At 53.9% G+C, this 20,635-nt stretch overlaps 2 protein-coding genes and 1 long non-coding RNA gene across 4 annotated transcripts in view; 2 read left to right on the top strand and 1 right to left on the bottom strand.

The window, feature by feature from the left end:
• LOC116452995 (protein DGCR6-like) overlaps window positions 1-2,785 on the top strand; it is a 9,684-nt gene extending 6,899 nt beyond the window's left edge. Inside the window, 1 exon segment of the mRNA XM_032127969.1 lies at window positions 2,043-2,785. Coding sequence (XP_031983860.1) covers window positions 2,043-2,126 — 84 coding nt within the window. The 3' untranslated portion in view covers window positions 2,127-2,785.
• Window positions 2,786-6,090: 3,305 nt separating this feature from the next.
• Window positions 6,091-12,206, top strand: SLC7A4 (solute carrier family 7 member 4). Its single transcript, XM_032128077.1, has 5 exons — window positions 6,091-6,180; window positions 7,336-8,385; window positions 8,505-9,181; window positions 9,966-10,074; window positions 10,565-12,206. The coding sequence occupies exons 2-5, from the start codon at window positions 7,404-7,406 to the stop codon at window positions 10,756-10,758; spliced, it is 1,962 nt and encodes a 653-aa protein (XP_031983968.1). The 5' UTR covers window positions 6,091-6,180; window positions 7,336-7,403; the 3' UTR covers window positions 10,759-12,206.
• A 499-nt stretch (window positions 12,207-12,705) lies between these two features.
• Window positions 12,706-20,616, bottom strand: LOC116453047. 2 transcript variants are annotated; one of them, XR_004243659.1, is made up of 3 exons: window positions 20,493-20,616; window positions 15,130-15,461; window positions 12,706-12,964 (listed from the first exon to the last, which is right to left on the bottom strand). It is a non-coding gene; the product is annotated as an uncharacterized LOC116453047 (long non-coding RNA). The 2 variants fall into 2 exon arrangements; XR_004243660.1 differs by lacking the exon at window positions 20,493-20,616 and adding an exon at window positions 19,752-19,853.
• Between the last annotated feature and the right edge of the window lie 19 nt (window positions 20,617-20,635).

Genomic DNA, 20,635 nt, shown 5'->3' with positions numbered 1-20,635 from the left:
TTGGTGTTCGGGCACAGCAGGCGAGGTGTTTGGACAAGAGCTTGGAGTGACAGGACAAGGGAATGGCTTCCCACTGCCAAAGGGCAGGGATAGATGGGATACCGGGATATTGAGAGGGAATTGTTCCCTGGGAGGGTGCTGAGGCCCTGGCACAGGGTGCCCAGAGAAGCTGTGGCTGCCCCTGGATCCCTGGCAGTGTCCAAGGCCAGGCTGGACGTTGGGGCTTGGAGCAGCCTGGGATGGTGGAAGGTGTCCCTGCCCATGGCAGGGGTGGGAATGGATGACCTTTAAAAATCCCTTCCAGCCCAAACCATTCCATGATTGTTTGACAGTACTCTTGGGTTAGTATCTTTAATTTTTTAAAAAATATCACTGTAGATAAATTGGGAATGGCTGTGTCAGACAGAACAATCCATCCTTTGCCTCCCAGCTGGTGGGTGGTGTCCACTGGACAGACCTTGTACTCAGTTCATAACCCAGGTACCACTTGGCAGCATTCCCAACTTCCTGCAGTATTTTTTTCCATTGTGGAGGGAAGAAACGCTGTGCCAAGAGCCTGCAGTCTTTTGACTCTCAAATGGATCTGAAAAGCACTAAAATAATTAATTTATTGCTTTTGTATTCAGCTTAGCTGTAAAAACTGCCTTCAAGACTGTTTATTAGGCACCTTGTTCATTCTTGCATGTGACTTGCTGGAGCTGATGATCTCAGGTTGTGATTAAAGAATTGTTCCTAGTTTCCCCAGTGCATTTGCTCTCAAAACATCTGAGGAGTCACCTGGGTTTGTCCACGTTGTCCTTATGCCACTGCAGGAACGAAAAAACTGAAAATTCCCAAGTCCTGTTCTAAAGCCATACAAGTTTGCAGGGAACACAGAGACAGGCTGTTCTTAACTCTGTTTTTTCAGCTGATTAAATGTCACTTTGATAAAGACCTACTGCTGAGAAAAGGCGGCTTAAATGAAGCTTAACAGGCATTTTCTAACACCCACCCACACGACTCCCAGTTGTGGAGCCTTGAACAAGCCTCTCATTTTTTCAGTGCTGCTATTCCGGCTGTATAATGCAGGGAGCCCCTTCTCTCCCTCCTGCCCTGCCCTTTATGTTGTTTTTGTAAGTAATAACCCTTACCAGGGTTCCTGTTTGCTGGGTTTGTGTATGTTTGCCTTCAGGACAAGTGCCAAGCCTGACCCGGATCTTGGCTTGTGCCTGTGAGTGCCACCAAGAAATCCCTGCTGGAATCTGTTCATGCAGTTCCTATCAGCTGATGTGTTTCCCCCCAGTCTGTATGAAATGCTTCCTTGTGCAGGGGATATATTTTTACAGAAACAGATTTTTATTTCCATAGCTCCGTGTCTGCAGGGCTGAGTCACAGACCTACACTTGCGAATTAGTGGCTCCACCATGTTGTCTCTGAGCTAAACATAACTAAAGAACGAGCAGATGGCAAAGGAACCATGAGCTGATGTTGGGGTCTCCATTTGGTTGTGGTCCTGGAAAAGGGAGTTTTCCAGGAATGAGGAATGAAATGCCTGCAGGGAATTTGATGCACCAGCACAGCCATGTGTTGCACCTGCCTTGGATCCCACTTAGAGGGTTCCCAAAGCAATCCCTCCTCTTCTGGCCCTTCTGTGCTGGGAAGGGGTTGGGGAGTTGGAGATGCTGTGGAGGATGTGGGGAGGGGCCTGGAGAACCTCCTCTGGGGCTGCTGCCCCTCCTCAGCCTGCAGAACTGGCCAGCCCTCGTAGCCCCTACCACGTTTATCATGGTCAAGAAAGACCGTCTCTGGATCCTTGAGGAATCCTCAAGCACTGGGATTCCTAAGACAGCCACAGTTTGCAGCAGGTCTGCTAAGATACTACTGCTCTGTGTTTTAGAGAAACACTTAAACACAATGAAGCCTTTGGTTTTTAGTTGCCTGGTTGATTTTTTTTTTTTAATTCCCTAAGAGCAAGTAGCTCTTGAGGAGGTGGTACAGGCCAGTCGTTCCTGCAGTAGGGAATGGGATCATCTCCTTGCACAAACGTCTCTCTCCCTTTACAGGAGCTGACTTTACAGATGAATTTGCTGGAGCTGATTCGGAAGCTGCAGCAGAAGGAAGCTGAGGCTGAGAAGACTTCTTCCTGAAAGAGCAAATCTGCTGTTCATTTCCCAGAGTTTTTCCTCAGACTTTCCTCTAAACAACAGACTGTCCATGCATTTGCTTTTTATTGTGTCAGGAAGAAGCTACAGGAGTAGAAGAAATTGCTGAGGCACTTCGATTAGAGCTGGGGCAGGCAGAGCTCAGTGCAGCCAGGGGGTGCTTGGGAGCCTGGGGATGGCTCTCTGGCTCAGCTGGAAGCTGATGGAGCATGGTCACCTGCCAGGAATGTCCTGCAGCTGTGCTGAAGCCATCACTGAGCCAAGGCTGGGCTGAGCACTGAGGCAGCACACTGAGCTCTGCTGTGTGAGGGTGACCTTATGTTTAGATTACATAACTGGGGGGGGGGGGGGGGGCGGAAATTCCAAGGATATTTCTGTGTGTTGTTGAGGCAGAAACAACCTCTTAGGCAGACCCTTCCCAGAGTCTCCTCCAGGCTGGTACCAGCATTAGCTATATTAGTTTATCTGTATGCTGGCCAGCATTGTCTGTATTAAAGGAGGATTTCAGAGCTCAGCCCAGAGTTACTGGACTGGTGTTTTCAGTGTTCCCACTGACTCAGAAAGCAGAGCTTTTGTTTTGTTCTTTTAAACCAGTTTCCAAATTAAGAGAAATAAAACACTCTGCTCTCCTTTCTGAGGCTGCAGCTTTCTGAATGCCAGTGGTTGTGTTTGTCCTGTCTTCAGTTGCTGAGTGTGGGGCTTATGGTGCATTAGATGGAAGCTGGGGAGGAACCTGGAGTGTTTCTGAGACCTTTCAGGGTGTTGGAAGAACTTGTGGGTGGCCTTATGGTGCAGAGAGCTGGTCCTGGAGGAGACAAACAAGATCAGAGCTGCAAGGACCAATGAGGTTTTTGGAAATTCAGGGCTGAGGCCTCCTCCCATTTCCATCATGTGTGGGTGTTCCCTCCCCATGAGGGTGATGCTGTTGAGGTTCAGCAGCTGGAGACAAGACCTACTGCTTGTGTGGGGTCTTCACCTCCTGGATGAAAATCCCTGTCTGGAAGGCAGGCTGGTGTGGGACCTGCACCACTGCAGCGTCCCCACAGACCTCCTGGAACTGTGTTGCCCCTGGACCCTCACGTGGGAGGTCTGTGCTACACTGCTGAGAAATGGTGATGGGCAAGGTGGGCAACATTCCCCTCTGGAGACACCTTCATTCTCCTGGGAGGACACAGGGTAGTCACTGGTGCAGACCGGGTGAAGTCAGCATCTGTGTTCGGGTTTGTGACCAGAGCTATTGGCAAGGAAATTGCTGCCTGAGGTGAGGATGAGGAAGGCAGGGGTGAACAATGGGTTCTGTGGCAGGAAAGGATGCCCAGATGCTGGGGGCCACACTGCCTCCTAGAAGCTCCCCTTTCCTCTGCACAAGAGCTCTGGAATGGCTGGAGCAGCAGCAGAGTGAGGGTGTGGCTGGAGGAACTGGGATTGAGGTTACTGCTGGTGGGTTCAGCCTCACTGCGCTGCCCTGTGGGGCAAGGAATGGAGCCCACCTTGGTCCAGAGCCCTGCGTGATCCAGAATTGCTGCTGTGTCTCCAAGGAGAGCTGGTGCCAGGAATCATGGGAGCTGTTCTGGCACTGCCATGACAACAGCAGCTCTTGGGCTTCCTGCTTCCACCATCTGTTTGTAGTTGGCTCTGCCAAGCAGCTGATCAGATCCAAGCTGAAGTTTTCCATGCCTGTTGTCTTTTTTGGGTTTCAGAAAGGCCAAGGTGGAGAGCTGCAGGGGGTCAGATGTGGATAGCTGGTGGGAAAGGTTACCCTAAGGGAGCAAAGCCCCTGGGATGGCTTGTGATCAGGTCAGCAGGATTTCACCAGAGGAACACTTGCTCAGCCCCCTGAAACTGGACAGTACAACGTGGAGGATACTGCTATTTTTTCCAAGCAAGTGTCATTGTGTCACCAGAGGGTGACACCATCCCACAGCGTTGCCCCCGCCACTGCAGCTGTGGTACTGGTGGTAACACGGGGCAGACCTGGTGAGAGCGACCCAAAGGGGCTAGAAATTCTGCTGGGCTTTGGCTGTCTCAGCTCCTTGGTTCGGTGTCCTGTGCCGCCCCCAAACTCTGAACCAGTGTCCCAGGAACATGTGTTTGGCTTCAGCCATCCACAGAGCTGGACTGAAAAGAGCTGGACTGCCCAGAGCTCCATATGTGCCAGAAGTGACATGGAGAGGGGATGCAACCCAAGGATCAAGTTCCCTGTTCAGGTGCAGGGTGACTGACGTGAGAGCTGTGGCTCCATGCCAGCCCCATGTTCACCCAGGAGCTGGTGAAAGGTGAGTGATGGGTGGCAGGAAGGGACAAGTCCTGTTTTCTACTTCCTTTTCCTATATTTTGGGCTGTTGAGGAGGAGAGCGAGGTCCCCTCCACATAAGGAGGTCGATTCAGTGTGGATAAAGGTGAATGTGTTCAGGTGGGAGTCCTCAAGTGTTGCACAGTGGGCTCTGAGTTGTGGGTGCAACTTGAGGGTGACGTTTGGGGTAATGACTGGTGGGTCCATGAAAATGTCAGCTTAAGTGCTCGATGCCATCAGAAAATTAGATGAATCATGAGAAGGGGATCAGAGAAGAAAATGAAAAACATGTTGCTGCCATGAAGCATATAAATGCAAATCCCTTCACCCTGACAAAGGCACGGTAGGGATGGAACAAGCTCTGCAAAGGCCCCAGGGACACCAGGGATCTGGAACATCTTCCAGCTGAGCTGAACTCCTTTATCTTTGACAAAGGGCACAACAGGGGGCAGGGTGGAGATAAAACTATGAGTGGCATGGAGGGAGACTCCACTCTCACGGGAGCAGGAGCATTGCAGGGCACCTGTAACAGGCAGGTTTGGGTGGGACAGGTGACTGCTTGGGAAACTCCTGCCCCAGGGGGCAGGAGAGGCAGGTTTGTGTTGGTTCAAGAGGAGGTGAAGCACTTCTGGAAAAGAAAGACCTTTTGACTTAGGGATGGCCAGAGGTCCATCTGCTTCACTGCCCTGCAGAGCCAGGTGGAAGCACCATAGGCTTTTACTCAGGTTTTGTGCTCTTGCCCAGGCCCTAGCCAGGCAGGAGGACTGTGAGCTGGAGGGGCCTGTTTAGGAGCTCCCCCTCCAGCAGCTTTCCCCACACCTCAGTTTCTCCATGACAACACCTGAGCACAGAGATGCCTGTCCTTCAGGCAGCAGCTCCAGAGCAGAGTGAGTAGAAGCAGAGGAGCAGGGTCTCAGCCCTTTGCTCCATCCAGAACTGCATCCAGTGGATGAGATTTGGGATAACTGTTCCTTCATAGAATCACAGAGTAGTTTGGGTTAGAAGGGCCTTGGATTAGAAGCTCATGAGCAGAAACACCTTCCACTGTCCCAGGTTGCTCCAAACCCCAATGTCCAGCCTGGCCTTGGACACTGCCAGGGATCCAGGGGCAGCCACAGCTGCTCTGGGCACCCTGTGCCAGGGCCTGCCCACCCTCCTAGGGAACAATTTCTTCCCAATATCCCATTCAGCCCTGCCCTCTGGCACTGGGAAGCCATTCCCTGTGTCCTGTCCCTCCAGCCCTTGTCCCAAGTCCCTCTCCCTTCTCTTGGAACCCCTTTAGGCATGGGAAGGGGCTCTGAGCTCTCCCTGGAGCCTTCTCCTCTCCATGTGAACACCCCCAGCTCTCCCAGGCTGGCTCTAGGGCAGCCCAGGGCTCCAGCCTTTGGAACATCTCCATGACCACCCTGTATCTCGTTTCCGTGCGGCTCCAGCTTCGCACACACTCCCGGGGGGATGCCCACTCTGGGGCCGTGGGTATCCCCCACGTGTCTGCTCCTCCCTGGGGCTAGGGGTGCAGCCCGGGTACCCCCCAACCTCTACTCCCCGTCCCGGGTAGACACCCCTGGGGATGGGGCCCGGCCCCCGCCCGGCCCCCGCCCGGCCCCCGCCCGGCCCCCGCCCGGCCCCCGCCCGGCCCCCGCCCTTCCGCCGAGCCCGAGGAGGCGGAGCCGGGCGGCGGCGGCGCAGAGCAGAGCGGAGCAGGTGAGGCCCGGGCCGGTGCGGGGCCCTCGGCCACCCTCGCAGGTGAGCGACAACCCCTGGGACCGGGAGCCGGCCTGAGACCGGCACTGTGGGGAGCGTCCCGGGGGAGCGCGGCCGGGATCGGGGCCGGGGCTCGGCGCCGCCCGGAACCGGCATCGTGGCGGGGCTGAGCAGGAGCGAAACTATCGCCTCTCCCCGCCCAGGATGAATCCGAAATCCCCACACACCCTCCTCGGTCCGGAGGTCCCCACCCTCGGCCACCCCCCGAACTCCGGGAATGCTCCGTGTCCAGTGGGCACCGAGCTCCGCATACTCCCAGCTGCGCCTGTTGCGTGTGTTAGGATTGGGGACCCCAGTACTGCCAACGCCTCCAGTCGCGGGGACCCGGGTGTGCTGGGATGGGGCTCTCAGCCAGCACGGATTGTGCCCCTTGTCGTCATGGGCCATCATTGGCCCTGTCATTCCATCATCTCCCAGTGGCCTTTCCAGGACCTTTTGGCCTCTGAGAGGTGGACCCTGGAGCGGGGCTGCACCAGCCCTCCAAGCAGGACACGTTGTTTATGTAGGTGTGGGGTTTCTGGCACAGGAAAGAGGGCAGCTGCGAGGGGAGAGTGTCCCCAAATTCACCAATCACCCCATGGAGCAGCTGGGAAGCGGCACCTGAAGGTCCCCAGCGCTGTGTCCTCCCACTGTCACGGTGGCAGCTGCCACCGTGGCTGGTCCCTGGCATTGGCTGTTTCTTGGTCTGGCTGGGGACTCCCGTGTCCTCGCAGGAGCTGCTTCTGCTGCAGCCTCTGCATCATGCCTGAGCTTTCCCTGGGGAAGCAGGAGGATCCTGGGAGCAGGGAGATGCTGCATGCCCCCGTGGTGGAGTCCCAGCACAGCAGGGTGAAGTTCAGGTAGATGTTGGATAAGGTGGAGAGGAAGCAGCAAGGAAACGTTCATCAGGGCCAGAGCAGATTGGTTTGGGCTTTAACAGGGAGATGCTGCCCTGGGAGCGCTGTGGTTTACCTGGCACACAGGCACATGTCCCTGTCCTGTGCCACCCCTGGAGGAGGACACGCTCTGTGCTGAGCTCCATGCTGGCTGAGGAGCCAAGGACACCTGGAATGTGTCCTGGTGGTTTTTCCACCCTGTTGCCAGCACCTGATACCTCACTGCAAAGGGAATGCTCACCCCTTCCTGCCCCTCTACCAGGTCTCCAGGCAGGGTCTTGCTGCCGAGGACCCTTCACTCTGCTGAGGGCAGGGCCCACTGCCTCCAGGATGGCAAAATGGCTGCCCCGCTCCACCGACCTGACCCGCTTCTGCCAGAAACTCAACCGGGTGAAGACCCTGGAGGATGACATGATGGAGACATCCTTCAACAGATGCCTTTCCACCATTGACTTAACGCTGCTGGGCATTGGGGGCATGGTGGGCTCTGGGCTGTACGTCCTCACAGGCACTGTGGCCAAGGAGATCGCTGGCCCTGCCGTCATCGTTTCCTTCATTATCGCTGGCTTTGCCTCTCTCCTGGCTGCTCTCTGCTACGCTGAGTTTGGAGCCCGCGTGCCCAAGACAGGCTCTGCCTACATGTTCACCTACGTGTCCGTGGGTGAAATCTGGGCTTTCCTCATTGGCTGGAACGTGCTGCTGGAGTACATGATTGGGGGGGCTGCAGTGGCCAGGGCCTGGAGTGGCTATCTGGACTCCATCTTTAACCACAAGATCAAGAACTTCACCGAGACCCATGTGGGTGCCTGGCAGGTGCCGTTCCTGGCCCGCTATCCAGACTTCCTGGCGGCCGCCATCCTGCTGGTAGCCACCGCCTTCATCTCCTTTGGGGCCAAAGTGTCCTCCTGGCTCAACCACGTCTTCTCGGCCATCAGCATGGGTGTTATCCTCTTCATCCTCATTATGGGCTTTGTCCTCGCACAGCCCAAGAACTGGAGCACCCAGGAGGGTGGCTTTGCCCCATATGGGCTGTCGGGCATCATGGCTGGCACAGCCACCTGTTTCTATGCCTTTGTGGGCTTTGATGTCATCGCAGCCTCCAGTGAGGAGGCCAGGAACCCGCAGAGGGCTGTCCCCAGGGCCATTGCTTTCTCCTTGGGGCTGGCCACCGGCGCCTACATCCTGGTGTCAGTTGTGCTGACGCTGATGGTGCCCTGGCACACACTGGACCCTGACTCTGCCCTGGCTGATGCGTTCTACAGGAGGGGCTACGCCTGGGCAGGGTTTCTGGTGGCTGCTGGCTCCATTTGTGGTGAGTACAGGCAGCAGCGGGAGGGAGCTGCCTACCCCCCCCCTGCCTTGGGGGCTGGGAACAGCCCCCAGTTTGGGTTTGGGTCTGATGGGGTCTCCCTTCTTCTGCCCGTCCCTCAGCAATGAACACAGTTCTGTTGAGCAACCTCTTCTCCCTGCCACGCATCGTCTACGCCATGGCCGAGGATGGTCTCTTCTTTCAGGTCTTCTCCCGAGTGCACCCCCGCACGCAGGTGCCCGTCATCGGCATCGTGGTCTTCGGGCTGCTCATGGCCCTGCTGGCCCTCGTCTTTGACCTTGAGGCCCTGGTGCAGTTCCTGTCCATTGGCACACTGCTGGCCTACACCTTCGTGGCTGCGAGCATCATCGTCCTGCGCTTCCAGCAGCAGAAGGGGGATGTCGCCATGCCGGTGGCCAGCGGCCGGCCCAACCCCGAGCCCCATGAGGGCCCGTCCTGCAGCGAGCTGAAGGAGTACGAGTCCTTCTCTGACAAGCTGCAGCTGGTGGACAGGGACAAGAGCAAAGAGCAGCGGGAGCCAGGGCAGCTGAAGGCAGCATTTGAGCCCTACTTGGAGTTCCTCAGCGACTTTTACCCAGGTGAGGTGGTCACGGTGGCCGTGGTGACCCTGATGGTGTCTGCCATCTGCCTCTGCTCCATCTTGGTGTTTGGCAACACCCACCTCCACCTGCCCACCTGGAGCTACTCCCTGCTACTGGTCCTCTTCAGTCTGGGCTTCCTGCTCAGCCTCCTCCTCATCTGGGCCCACGAGCAGCAGCACAGCACCCAGACCTTCCAGGTATGCCCAAGGCCCAGGCAGGGAATCCACTGCAGGGGTGAGGGGAGGTGGGAGCAGCTCTGATGGACCCGCAGGGCTCCCAGGCACAGCACTTCGTTGAAAGCACCACAACTGCTGAAAGAGGAGGAGGGAGGAAAGGAGGTAGAGGGTGTTTGGGGACACTGGGTGTGGGGAATGTTGGTGCCTCTGCCTGTTACTCTGTGTGGCCACTGGTCCCCAGCAGGGGACATCCCCAGCAGTTCTGTGTCCATCCCATGGGATAGGGGAGATGGCTCCTGTCCACCTTGGGCTCCCTTCTCTGCATCCCCACAACTCCTCTGCTCCTCTCCTGCCCCAGCTCCTTACTTTGGCTGCCCTTCAGCTATGTGATGGAGCTCATTTTCAGCCTCCAAACCACTTCCATGCCTCCTGTGCTCCCCCTCTCCTGTTTTCAGCCCACCTGAGCCCTGATGTGGTCAGTGCAGCTTCATAACACCAGTGGTGACACCACTTCCCTGCCATGCCCCTGTCCTGGCTCCTCCAGCAAGGACCACGTTGGCTCAGGATCCCGCCAGGAGCTTGTTTGGTCCTCATGATGATGCCTGTGCCCACCCCGCCAGCCTGGCTCCCAGCTACTGACTCCATTGTTCCTTTTCCTTAAAAAAAAGTGCCATTTTTAGAAATCTCAAGGTGACAGTCCCTTTGTCCCACACATTTGCCAGTGCTGCCTTTTGTCCCTATGATTTTAAAGATGGGGAATGTGGTCCTGCAGGTCTCACCCCCGCGAGCTCCTTTTCTCCTGTAGATCCCCCTGGTACCCCTATCCCCAGCGCTGAGCATCATCCTCAACATCTACCTGATGCTGAAGCTCAGTTACATGACGTGGCTCCGCTTCGCCATCTGGCTCCTCTTAGGTGAGTGCTCCCATGGCTGCTCCGTGGAGGGGGAACAGGGCTTGTCTTGGCACCCTCCAGCTGCTTTGGCAGCTCCTCTTCTCCACTTACAGGTCTATAAGGTGTATCCTGCCCCTTTCTGCCTCCAGTTCCCCTTGGGAGATGCAAGCCGAGGTCTCCCAGCATCTCCTGAGCCTCTCTGTGTCCCGGAGTGTTTCAGCTTGTCCCTATTGAAGTTCAGATCCTCCTTCAAGCCCTGGGCCAGAATCACCCCCTTCTCCTCAGGAAGTCCTTCCCTTTCCCAGGGACTGAGGGTGCTCCCCTTGCTCTTAACATGCTGCAGGACCTTTTTCCTCCTGCAAGCAGCTCAGTTAAGCCCCCATGGTGCTCTGGCTTGTTGCTCCGCCAAGTTGCCAGCCACATCCGTGCCACATTCCGCTGTGATGCCAGCCATGATGGTGCCAGCAGCCAGGCTGTGCTGGAGCCTCTTCTGTCCCTGTCCCCACTGCAGGCCTGATCGTCTACTTCGGCTACGGCATCTGGCACAGCAAGGAGAACCTGCGGGAGCTGCAGCCCCAGCGTGTCAGCACCCGCTATGTGGTGTTCCCGGGCAGCAGCCTGGAGGAGAGGGTGCAGGCAGTGCAGCCCAGCTCCCAGCCTGCCACTGAGCTGCCAGACACCGACATCGATGACTGCAAGAGATGACACCTCTGGGAATGGGGGCACCTGGAGATGGGAGCATCGGAATCCCCTTCCGCAGTGAGGCCAGAGACCCACCCCCCTCCTCCTGGTCCCTCCGACAGCAGAGCCACTGGAGCTGCCCTGGGTGCGGGGCTCCATCTGGAGAGGATGAGGATGCTCACCCTTCCCCACACGCTTCTGACAGAATGTGGAGGGGCTGGCTGCCTCCCTCCCCATCCCCTGCACTCGGGAGCTGGGTCTCAGCCCAGTGCCTGCCCTGCTCATGAGGAGCCATGTCCTCATCACCTCTCCCAGAGCACACCCTGGCACTGTCCAGCACATCTCTTGTCTGCCAGCACATCCGTGGGGGATGCAGAGGTTCCCCAGGGACTGGGACAGGCAGCCCAGTGCTGTGCATCCTGACTCATCCCGACTGCAGCCCCCCTGCCTCCTGCAGCGTCCCCTTCGGAAGGAGGCAGGGGCCAATCATGCATCCCCACAGGCACCCCTGCCATCCCTATCCCCAGGGCTGCTCTCCTCAAAGGCTGGGGCTGAGGGGGCTGAGGGGCAGCTGGACACGTGACATGGAGAAGGAATATGGCCAGAGTGGGTGGCTGGGCAGGTACCCCAAGAAAGCCAGTGGAGGCTGGCACGGCAGCAGCCCAGCTGCATCTTCCCAGCTGCTGGAATTGGCTGTCTGAGGGTGGGCTGGGGGCCATGCCTACCGGAAGATAATGCTATGGCCAGGCTCCTGCCCCAGCCCTGAATGGGGTATGGGTGCTCAGGACCCCAGGTATGTTGCCTTGTCCCTGGAGGTCCCCAGTGGCATCCCTGGGCTGGTCTGCCTGGAGCCAGCTCCCCACTTCTCCTGCACCCCAGCAGCACCACCTGCCCCACCACGGGGAGCTCAGCCCTGCGTGATGCCCCTTCCAGGCTGCCTGGGGCTTGGGACAGGCTCAGCAGGTGCTTTTCAGTATTGCCCCCTCCCCAGCAATCATCCCCGTGCTCTGGGGTCACCCCAGCTGCAAGGGTGTCATGGGGGACTCCCCAGCAGCACTGCTGCAGCCACCCCTGGATGTTTTGCCCATAGGCAGCCTAAAGTGGAATGGAAGAGGTTTTCAGCATGTTTTGGAAGTCAGTCGAGTGTGAGGTTGCCTACCTGACAGGCCTTGCAGCATGGACACCCTGCTCCATCTCATCCTTTGCATGCTGCAAGGAGCTGGGGACTGTGGGCAAGCTGTTCCATTACTTCTCGCTGGCCAGTCCCTGGGGGGCCCTGGAGAGGCTGTTGGGACCCCCAGTAGGATACGCTGGCTCCGGTGAACCCCTCTGTCTGCCAGCACTGCTCCGTGTCCTGCCTCGTCCCAGCACTGCTGCCACCGGAGCTGTGGCCCTGCTTGGCACCTCTGTGTCGTGGCTTGTGAGCAACAGGCTGATTTGGTCATCCTCATAAACACTGTTTCTGCAATGGCTCTGGCTCGTTGTGATCTCTGTGTCCCCAAGACTCAAGGTGGGAAGCTGCTCCCCAGTCGATGCTCAGGAAAGCACCCCCAGAAAGTGGGGAAAGGGAGGGTCGTGCTGCCCACTGCCACCCTGCTGCTACCGGGGTTCCAGTCACAAGGACAAGCTCCAGCCAGATCCACAGAAACCAGGACCCCACAGGGCTGGGGTAGGCTAGGACTTGAGCCTTACAGTACATAAATACCCCAATATTGACCCAGATGGGACTGAACCCCCCTGTGAGCAGTGAGGATGGTGCTGAGCAGCACCAGGGCAAGGTCACTAAAGCTGCCCAAGGTTATGAGCCAAAGGGTGGGAGAACTTGTGCAATTAATGGGAACTAAAGGATAACCCACGGATACCCCCATCCCCACACTGCTGTTTTCCAGAGAAATGTCCTTCCTGAGATAAGAGTCCTTCTTCATTAAAAAGCAAGTGTTCAACAGGCACCTGGGGAGGCAGAGGCTGAACCCTCCTTAGCGACTCAGCTTTAATCTCGGTAATAAATCCATTGTCAGCAGGATAAAGGTAAGTAAAAAGATCCACAGGGACACAGGAAGAGAAGGGAGCCCAGCACAGGGCTGAGGAAGGGCAGGAAAGTCCTCACTTTCCTGCCTTTCCATCAGAGAGGGATGGGCTGAGGGTGACATTTATGTTCCCCTGTGGAGGAAAGTTGATGGCAGTCACATCTCTCGGCTCTGCTAGCAGGGGTCTCAATCAGCCTTTTAAGCTGCAAAAGACCAAAGAGTTATTGAATGAGCCTCACAATCATTGATATTTAATCTATTTTAAAACATTCATTTCTAAAAATGCACAGAATCTCTGTTAGGCTGTGGCACACAAAGCACAGGATCCTCCCCAGCAGAGCAGGGGGTGCCAGGGATGCAGCCAGCAGGGTATTAAAGGATTGAAATGTAATTCCTGGGCGCCTGGGAGGCCAGTGGGGCCTCTCGAGCACACTTGTGGGGTTTTTTTTTAAATAGGATTACAAAATTCATCTGTTCATGTGTCATACACCATCCTACAGCAGTAACATGCTCTGCACAGAACATGTATTAATTGATTTTTAATTGACTACTCATTAATGCACACAGAAAAAAAAAGGGGGGTGGCAGCAGCCACTGGCACCCAGACAGCCCTTCTACAGGAATTTGTTTTTGAAAACTGTATCAGCAGAGAAAAAAACAATCCAAACTAAACAGCATCAGCAGGGCTTTAAGATGGCAGCCTGTAATTGTAAGAGAAAACACTGGCTGCCTCATCCATACCCCGGCTTTGAAAGAGATGTAAAACGAAACCATTCCCATGTGCAGCTCCCAGAACCCTGTTTCATGGAGCTCCAGGAGCAGCTGCTTGCTGCTTTCATGTGGCTGATCATATGCCTGTTTTCCAGAGCAGTATTCTTCTCCAAATTAACTTAAAAATATAAATAAAGTCCTCTATTTTCTGGGAGCCATGGCAATGGTGTAATCAGGCTGCAGGAAATCAATCTATTTCCAGAGCTGCAGGGAGGTATGTGGGTCAGTGCTGCAGTGGTAAGTGCTGGGGCTCCAGGAACTGGGAAGGGCTTTACGGGCCATGGGGCAGGAGCAGCTCTGGTACACGTGCTCTGTCCGGACTGGGCTAAGAGGGTTAATGTGAGTCCTGGGTAATAATCCCCACAGACAGTGTGGGAGTGGGCAGGCAGCAGGAAGAGGCTGGCTGAGCCTCTCCAGTGATGCTGCTGGACTGGGAGGACTGGGAGAGTAGTTGGCAGGGCAGTGCTGGTTTGTTGTGACAGTTCCCATAAGGCAGGTGCAGCAGGACAAGGAGAAATGCAAATCCAGAGGGGAATAACATGGGATTGGTACTAGAGAGAAAATCAGTGCTGGGGCTGCCACCCACCCCGTTTAAATGGCAGTGAGTAACTGAGCCTGTGGACCTTAGCCCCAGGTGCAGCTCAGGGATGGACACAAGGACTGAGCCAGTGATGATTTTGGAGGCTTCAGGGCACAGGATTACTGCTGCTGCCCATGCAGCCCCAGGGATGGGAGCTGTGAGAGCTGCAGAGACCTCTGGGCTGGGGGAGCTCTTACAGGGATCACTGGGCTGTGGAACCCACAGGGATTGCTGAGCTCCTGCTTGGGGAAGCACAGGGGAGCAGGAGTCACAGGTGCACAGTTTAATAACTGGAATAAGCAGCTGCTTGCATAGCTGAGCCCATGCTGGAGAGAGGAAAAGGGGGGCCCCAAGCCTTGGAAGAGGGTGGTGGGCTGCACCCCGGAGAGAGCAGCTCCATGTCCTAATTAAATCACTTCCCAACCTCATGTTCCTAAATTATCCCTCCTCACTCCCCGCCCCCGCCCGGCTCTGAGAGCAGCACAGATGAGCTGCAGGGCTCGGGGGGTGGTGGGGCTGGCTGTAAGTAATCCTCTCATTATCCTGCCATGCTCCCCTCCTCCTCCTGCAGACACAGCCCGAGGATGAGGTAAGCATCACGCAGCATTCCAGGATGCCAGCAGTGGTGTACCTGCTCCTACCACCGGCCGGGGAATGGCAGGGCATTAGAAGATGGCACAGAGCAAGATGGTCTTGTTGTCCCCTCATCCCTGCACAATGTGCTGGCGGTCAGGCACACAGATCCCCAGGTCATTCCAGGAATGTTTGTGCTGTGTCTCAGCAGTCCCTGCAGCCACAGCTCTTCCCTGTCTCAGCACTTTCCAAGGGGCTATGCAAGCGAGGGCACAAACAGCGCGGCCCCGTCCCTGTGGCAGAGGCTTCATTCCAACATCAGATGCATCCGCTGCATCTGCTTTGGGGACAAGGGAGGAAACGCCCATTGCCCCACGTGTAACACACCACACAGACACAAAACTGCAGCTACCAGCCTCAATGATCTTAGAGGTTTTTTCCTACCTTACAGATTCCATAAAAGGAGAATAAATCTTGCCCACATGCACAGGAGACATGGAGTGAAGCAGTGGACTGAAACTGCCATGAGGGAGATTTAGGCAGACCAGAAATGCTTCCTGAGGCAGTGACAGCTTGGCCTGAGGTTGTGAAATGTCTGTCAGATGCTGGCAGGAAGGAGCTGCAGCAAGTGGCTCCTCTGCAGCCAGGATGGCTGAGTTCTCATGATCCCACACTTCTCTTGCTAGGCTGGAAGCATTCTAGGGCAGCACTGGGGGCTCCAATACTTGCAGGGTAAGAGCCAACGCACCTCGGGGCATGGCAGCATGCTCAATATCCTAAAGGAGATAAAAATGCTGAAGAAAAATACTTGGGAAACGCAAAAAAAACCAAAACCTTTTCTGTGTGTGGGGAGCAGCTGGAGCCACTACTAGAGGCTCCACTGCCCAGCCCTGCCTCCAAAGTTAGTAGCTGCTACAGCTAGAACTTTGGGATCACCTGTGTAGCTTACACCAGAGAAGTTCCACATGGAATCAGGCAGTGAGCTTCCCTGGAGTAATAGTGCTCATTTTCTAGAAACAGGCAGCTGGAGCAGTCCCAGAGCGCTGCAGCAAAACAAGCTGGCAGATCCTTCTGAAAGGTGATGGGGACAAGGACAGTCAATGCTTCAAAAGGCCACTGAGCAAAAGGCCACTCAAGAACTGTGGGAAAATACTATTATTGATAATCAATGTGGATTTGTGTAACCTCTGTGCTCTGACGGGGACAGGACCTGGAAAGAGGCAGCAGTGCTGGTGTGCTGTAACACCTTCATGATGCATCCAACTGCTATCTGGCACTTTTGCAAAGACAACAAAAAGGAACAATATGGAATTGGCACTGGACACACAAAAAAAGCCTCAGTACTAGAACCATTGAATCCCTTGTGAACAGGGGTTCAACAAGTCTTCTGCTGAGTTATTCCAAGATTGGTTCCCAACAGAGAGAACACAACTGAGTTTGAGGAAAGAGCAACAGTGATTCCAGCTGGGGAAGTCAGCAGGTAAACCAGGAATAACTGGTATTTCAGTATAACAGAACTACAGTTCTTAGAGTAACTCCCTACATGTTAATTCCTCACAACCTTTGGCAGCAGCTGCCGAAACACAGCAAATCCCTCCAACTTCCCACACAAACCTCAAGGCCAGGTCTGGCTGCCTGCTCCCGCTTCTCCCAGCAGCCCTCCAGGAAGGCAGATCCCACCTGGGCACAGGGCAGGCTTTTGCTCCATGTCCCTCAGCCACCTCATCAAACCCACAGGACAACGGGATGCTCAAGGTCCCTATCCCAGTGACATTGCCTGGTATAACACTGCTGGCTCACCTGGTGTGTTTAGGTTCCCAAATGGTTTGTTGATAGGTTTATTGAGCCTAAAACCACCCAGCTCTGACTCCAGTGACAAACAAATCTATGTGTGTCAAAACACAGGCAAGTGGATCTTCTCCAGATGGTGAATAAGGACAGATATATGATGGAGAAGGTGAAGCCTGTGCCAGGAGTGTATTGTTTCATAGGACTTTAATTTGCATCTCTTCTTTGGAGAGCACAGGAAGGACTAGGGGCAAAGGACACAACAGAAGCAATAAATGGTGAAATATATTTTAAAATATAAGTATTTACACTGATTTAAATCAAGCCCCATAAAGCTTCTGTGTTCAATACACGAAGTTTTCATCTGGAGATTGAGGGTGTGTCAGGATGGTTCTGATGTTTTTAGAGACAGCCCAGATTTAAAGACTGCAGCCCATATTTACCACATGCAAATAGTTTGGACAGACAGTCCTGAGACCAAAGCACAGGCTTGATTTATTAGAGATGTAACTGTAAAATTATTTGCACATTTATAGGACAGACCCCACTAGGTAAATCATAGAACTACTTTCAAATAAAGAAGATAAACTTTATAGAATCACAGAATCATTCAGGTTGGAAAAGACATCTAAGACCATTAACCCAGCACTGCCAACTCAGCACTCACCACCTACATGTGGTCCCTTTCAGCCTCAGAGGCTGGAAGAACTGTTTTTTATTTTGATGAGTAAAATTTTAGTAGAATAAAAACAATATACAGACTACAAAACAAATATTTGTATTGATTTATCAATCAGAAATTAAACCATTCAAGACATTAATTATAGTAATTTTGACTCTAAAAAGGGAAAAACTAGAAACAGAGAAATGAAAACATATGTGATATGTGCATAGATACTGGATGATTTTTCTCTCTTAGTTCCAAGGTCTGTGTGACCCTGGGTCATAGATGACTCTTGGACAGGCACAAGGCCAACAGCGTATCAGCTTCATGTGAGCTCTCACAGCTTAAGAACAGGAGTGAAAACAATTCAAGCTCCAAGCCTTTGGCCAAGGCAGCTGCCCTTGGCTATGGAAATGGTTTCAGCTGGTTCTAAGTTTAATCCAGTGTTTTCTGCTATAGCCATTCCAAAAATCTCCCCTAAGAAAAAATACATGAAACCAAGCAGTTTAAGAGTTAAAAGGAAGCTTGGGTTAGTTCATGTACTTCTCTGCAACTGTCTGTATTACCTCTAGGTAATTAAAACTACAGCATATAATTTCTTTTTCTACCTAATTTACCACAAGCCCAAAGCAGAAGCTGTCAGACAGTGAAGCATCTGTGTTCTTTGACCTCAGGTTGCCAAGACAGCAGAGAGGGACTGAAAATCCAATCACCATGACAAAGCCAGGGGCTGGTGCTCACAGTGCAGCTGTAACTGCCCCGATTGTTCTCCAGCTGGTGGAGCCTGAAAGCTGAGACCAAGCACCCAGGGAGCTCCCACAGCCTCCCGGGCCTGGAACCCCTCCCAGATCCGCTGGAAATCAGAATAGGTTTGGTCAGCAAGTGTTCTGTGAGTTTCCAATGGGGCAGGAAAAATGAGGTGGTCAACCAGCGTAAACAAAAAGGAAACCGTGCCCAGGTCTGAAGACCAGACAGCTGAGGAGAACTGTTGGACTGTAAAAGGAACAGGAGGTGAGGAGGACAGGGGTGGTGACAAGCAGCCACTGCAGCCTTCAAAGGTAAACACAAGGAAAAGAAGCAGCATGGAACTGGGAAGGAGCCAGGTGGATAGCTGTGGTGTCCCTGGTGGCCAGAAATGGTGAGGATTAAGGTTATTTTCTCTCCTGTGAGCCAGAGAAGCCCACTGAAGACATGAAGGATGTTCAAGGAGGAGGCTATAGCAGGTGAGATGTGTGAAGATTGAGGGTTGTAAAGCAGTGGATGGAGTGGATGTTGAATTTTGCGTGAAAGACACCACCCAGGGAGAACATGGATCTGGTGCACAGCATGGGATGTGGCATGGCAGAGAAAAAATTCAGTATCTGCCTTTCTGAGTGTGTACCCATCAAAGCAGTGCTGGAAGCAGAGGGATTTGGAGTACAGCTGCAGGGTGAGACCAGGAGTAGGGAGATCTGTGAATATTCATCCTGGAGATACACATGGCTGGGGATGCTCAAGGACAGCTGTAGATGGAGAAGGTGAAGCCTGTGCCAGGAACATGCAAAAAGGAACCTAAAGGTTGGAAGGTTAGGAATGAGTGTTGATGTCAGAAGAAATGTTGTGCACAAGTGGAGAGTCCAGAGGAAAGGATGGAGGGCTTGAGCCCAGCACAAGTGAGCCTGGTGATACCAGTGCAGATGAAGGCCCAGGGAACAGTAACTGGGTGGCATCACAGGAGTGCTGTGAATGCACGGATGTGCAATTAACAGCTGCTCAAAGTCAGGAGCCAAAAGAAAAGAGCAGTAAAAAGGCTGACACCAACAAGACCAGCAAAGGGAGTCCCCAAACACAGGCTGACATGGGTGTACATAAGTACAAGATTCCCCTTCAAAAATAATTTCTAGCTCTGCCAGGAAAGCAAACACTGGATACAGTTGAACATAATTCATTATGTTTTTAAAGGATTAATTTATCTTTCCATTAAAATGATGAAAAATACTTCTGCTGTCACTATTCACGATGTAGAGGAAAACACTGTGGCCCACTGTGCCTGACAATGTACCTCCCTGGGCACCACTTCTGCCTGCAGCCTGTGACTACACCTGGAGTGAGTGCCCCTTTAGTTTACTCACAGGTGCTCTGAATCCTGAATTCAAGGTTTAAGCCTGCATTGCCCCAAGTATTCTCCTCTCTGTCAGAGGCAATTCTAGTTTCAAAAATATTTACAGTTAAACAGAAGCATGGCCCTGACCTTGTGATTATACAACAGATACTACAAAATCAAATTATTTACTCCATCCACGGATATCAGAGACAGGAAAATTAACTGGAAGGGAGCTCAGAGAACTATTCCAGACAAAATAAACTTCACAAAACAAAAAGGTTTATCATCAAAAATTAGTAGGAAAGACTGTACTCTTTTATGGTCCAAACTACACATTTCTAGGATGCTGTGCCTGCTGAAAGCAGCTTCAGGTGGGACTATCTGACATGAATATACAGAAGGTTTATAATTTCTTCCTAAAAATATTAATGTAAAAATGTGGAGTACTTCAGGGGAGATGACACAAAGGAAAAATTCTCAACCCAAGGGGCAAGAGGTGTACTGACCCATTTACACATCCCATCCTCCCACCTGCATCCAGGGAAGGAGATGATTCCGATTCCTGAGCACTTCAAAGCAGTCTGCTGGCAAATCCCCACTGCTGGCCAACATCACATCACATCACATCACATCACATCACATCATCACATCACATCATCATCACATCAATGTGGTGAACCCTGGGCTGTGGTTGGTCCTCAAACCTCCAACAAGGCAGGCTGGAAAGGGCCCTTGATGTATCCTTGATGTAAAACTTGGGCTGCTCCAACACCCAGAGGAGTGACATCATTTTCATTAGTGAGAAAGACAAATTTCCTACCCCTTGGTCAGGGGGTCTGTGCTGGTGTAGCATAAGCTGGGGGTGACCACCTGGAGAAGGCTCCAGGGAGACTTCAGAGCTCCTTACAGTGCCTAAAGGGACTCCAGGAGAGCTGGAGAGGGACTGGGGACAAGGCATGGAGGGACAGGACACAGGGAATGGCTTCCCACTGCCAGAGGGCAGGGCTGGATGGGATATTGGGAAGGAATTGTTCCCTGGGAGGGTGGGCAGGCCCTGGCACAGGGTGCCCAGAGCAGCTGTGGCTGCCCCTGGATCCCTGGCAGTGTCCAAGGCCAGGCTGGACATTGGGGCTTGGAGCAGCCTGGGACAGTGGAAGGTGTCCCTGCCATGGCAGGGGTGGCACTGGATGAGCTTTAAGGTCCCTTCTAACCCAAACCATTTGTGATTCTCGTTGTGGGGAGGGCCCGCGGCTCGGGGCGGCAGAGGCTCACCGGGCTGTCTGAAAGACCCCGCAGCCGCTGTGACCCGCACCCGCCGCAGTGTCGAGGCTGCGGCCCCGGCCCGGCCCGAGGCTTCCCCTGCCCGCAGCCCCCCGGCCCAGGGCCGCGGCCGCCGCCATGGCAACGGGGCGGGC

This window comes from Corvus moneduloides, chromosome 18 (assembly GCF_009650955.1).
Source record: "Corvus moneduloides isolate bCorMon1 chromosome 18, bCorMon1.pri, whole genome shotgun sequence".
Classification (NCBI taxonomy): Eukaryota; Metazoa; Chordata; class Aves; order Passeriformes; family Corvidae; genus Corvus; species Corvus moneduloides.
The sequence above is the reverse complement of the archived record's forward strand: the minus strand, read 5'-3'. Positions and strand labels throughout refer to the sequence as shown.

What these genes read in the sequence shown, in the direction of transcription:
- SLC7A4 (XM_032128077.1), top strand. Translation starts at nt 7,404, where the DNA reads ATGGCAAAATGGCTGCCCCGCTCCACCGACCTGACCCGCTTCTGCCAG. An exon ending in ACAGCACCCAGACCTTCCAG is followed by an intron (nt 9,182 to 9,965) that starts GTATGCCCAAGG and finishes TTTCTCCTGTAG; the next exon opens with ATCCCCCTGGTACCCCTATC. An exon ending in CGCCATCTGGCTCCTCTTAG is followed by an intron (nt 10,075 to 10,564) that starts GTGAGTGCTCCC and finishes TCCCCACTGCAG; the next exon opens with GCCTGATCGTCTACTTCGGC.